The sequence below is a fragment of the Trichomonas vaginalis genome (genome assembly GCF_026262505.1).
Source record: "Trichomonas vaginalis G3 chromosome Unknown ctg_29, whole genome shotgun sequence".
In the NCBI taxonomy this organism is placed as follows: domain Eukaryota; phylum Parabasalia; order Trichomonadida; family Trichomonadidae; genus Trichomonas; species Trichomonas vaginalis.
In genome coordinates, this window is record NW_026529117.1 from 1 (window position 1) to 2,539 (window position 2,539).

The window sequence follows — 2,539 nt, forward strand, 5'->3', positions numbered from 1 at the left end:
TCCTGTAGTTCCTGGTGTTTCAATGATGCGGATGTTACCTATTTTCATGAATAGTGGAGTTTGACCACAGCATTCGATTTCAGGGTCGAGATAGTCAATGACACATTGTTTCCCTGTTATTCGTGAGATAACATTTTCAAGGTCCTCCTTTGTTAGAATTATTTGGTTCTTGCTTATAAGATTTGTCAAAAGCTTCTTATCGTCTTTGAGTAAAATTGTTTGGTATAACTGAAGAAGGTAATGGTCTACGTTATCTGAAGGATTTGTTTGAACATTTGTGTAAGGGTTGTCGTTGGCTTCTCTTGAAAGAATTTGGTCCAGTGGTGGATACTCTAACTTAACATCTGATGTAGCGTTAGCGTTTGAAGCTGAGTTTAAATTCACGGATTTAGTCTGGTTCTTTTTCTTTCAAACACTCTGAACTATAGTTCTTTATGACAATATTGTTTGTCGTTCGTGAGTCAACATTTGATGTTGGTTCAATTGGAACATTAACGGCACCAGCTAAGATGGATTTGCTTCTCATTTCATATAGAATAAAAACCTTTTATATGTATGAAATGAACAATATACTCGACAAGGGTTTGAATGTAAAGCTAACGAATGAAAATATTGTTGAATTCACTGAGACAGGAGCTGTGTATAAAGATGTAGAACTACTGAACAAAAGAGCTAAGGGAAGAAGCAGGAATATGAACAAAGGGTGGAAGCCTATAAAAATTTATGTCAATGATGGCTCAGGAGGTTCAAACATAAAGTATGCAGAAAGTTATAGAGTTTATGCTCTCAAAGGTGAAAAGCCTTCATTTAAGAACAGCTATTCTAACATATCCTCAAAAGCTAACGGATGGGGAAGTGGATGATATGAATGACAGCAAAAATATTAACAGAAATGGCGACAGAGATGCATGGAATTTGTTTACCATCAGTCAATTGAAGGTTAAACTTTAAAACAATGTTGGTCGTTCCATGGAATGTTTTTGACTTTAATGGTATTAGTCATGATATGAATCTCAAGGTATGAACGAGGAGAGATGAGAGACTTATATGCTTCCCAAATTTCTTCAAAAGGTAATGTTATACCTGACTGTTTCCAAATGAGTTCAATATCATAGCGTGAGAAACCTTGAAAGATAACGAAGTCAGTTATGAGACGTTTTATGTTTAAAGCAAGGAAACGCCATGTTTGCATAAGTATTGCTACAGTTAAGTGGTAATGTCTGACTTTAGTTATGATGTTAGCTAATGGTGAGTCTGCTTTTGACACTAAACCTTTTCCGGCGAAGTCGTCACAAACGAGCAGAGTGTTTGAAGGATACTTTTTGAAGGGGTATTTTGAAAGTTTTGACAGAATGTAGTTTGTCAGTCGTTTCATATCGTAAACTCCTGAGTATTGACGTAAGTGGTGTTTGTCAATAATTCTTTCCATCTCTTCTGAAGTCTTTTGCATTCCTGACTGTATGAACTCTACAATAGCATAATATTTTCTCTTACGTCGAATGTAACGTTGAAGAAATTCAATGAGTTCGCTATCTGGAACTTTAACGACAGAGGCTTGAACTTTTGACATAAATGTTTTCGCTGTTGAATCCATAGAGTCTGAAGTTGCTGATATAATGATTTGGTCATAGTAAGAGTCGTTTCCTAAACGCTCTGTTATGAGTATATGACGAATGAGGTTAAATGTCTTACCTGAACCCATCTTTCCACAATAGAAATACACACCATTTGAACAGAACTCATAGTCCTTACTGAAAGGAAGAATGAGAGAACTGTTGAGCTTTTCACTGCTTTCATTCATGTCTTCATCTACGTCATGTATTAAATGCTTCATTTTATCTTCATTAAAAATGCAAGTCAGAAATATTCAGAACATAGCACCGAGTCTAACTGACAAGAGTATAAAGATATACTATGAACACGTTATGATGAAACCTACCAAAATTCAAGAAAGTCAGTATACTTATGAATATCCAAGACACTGGGTAGAGTATGTAGGAGGTGAGAAAGCTATTGAAATAAGACAAGTTAGAAGTATTCCAGCAGGAAGAACAATATTATTGAAGAACTTTAATGTTTTGAGGTATAATGATGAAACAAAGAAGCAAGATAGTTTTCCTGTTGCTGTGTATGTGAACCTAGACACAGGAGATGACATGAAAGTTTTTAACACAAAGCTTCAAACGGTAGTGAGAGAACAACTGACTGCGGAAGGACATCCATTACCTTCAGAAGTTACCATAGTATATAATTTTGAAACAAATGCAATAGATTTTAAAGTCGTCTCTGCAAAGAAGTCAGGTTTTACATTTAATGAAGCAGATGTATATTCGAATGAAAACTTCAAAGCTATTGCATGGTTAGATAATGACGATTGCTTTAAGAAAATATTTAAATTCAGTGACTCAAAGATGTCAATAGATGACCTTCGTGGAATGTTACCATCGACGTTTACAGTAGAAGGTTCAGCAGGATTGCTTACAAGATTGTCAATTGGTGGTATTTGGTCTCGTGAGAACATTGTTATAAAATCCAGTAT

At 35.3% G+C, this 2,539-nt stretch overlaps 1 protein-coding gene and 1 pseudogene across 2 annotated transcripts; both read right to left on the reverse strand.

Annotated features, from left to right (window-relative positions):
• Positions 1-1,204: 1,204 nt before the first annotated feature.
• On the reverse strand, positions 1,205-1,801 carry TVAGG3_1063620 (annotated as a pseudogene). Its single transcript has one exon. A coding segment is annotated over exon 1 (597 nt).
• Positions 1,802-1,963: 162 nt separating this feature from the next.
• On the reverse strand, positions 1,964-2,158 carry TVAGG3_1063630 (uncharacterized protein; the record flags this gene model as incomplete). Its single annotated transcript, XM_053888414.1, has 1 exon — positions 1,964-2,158. The coding sequence occupies one exon, from the start codon at positions 2,156-2,158 to the stop codon at positions 1,964-1,966; it is 195 nt and encodes a 64-aa protein (XP_053744457.1).
• Positions 2,159-2,539: the final 381 nt, after the last annotated feature.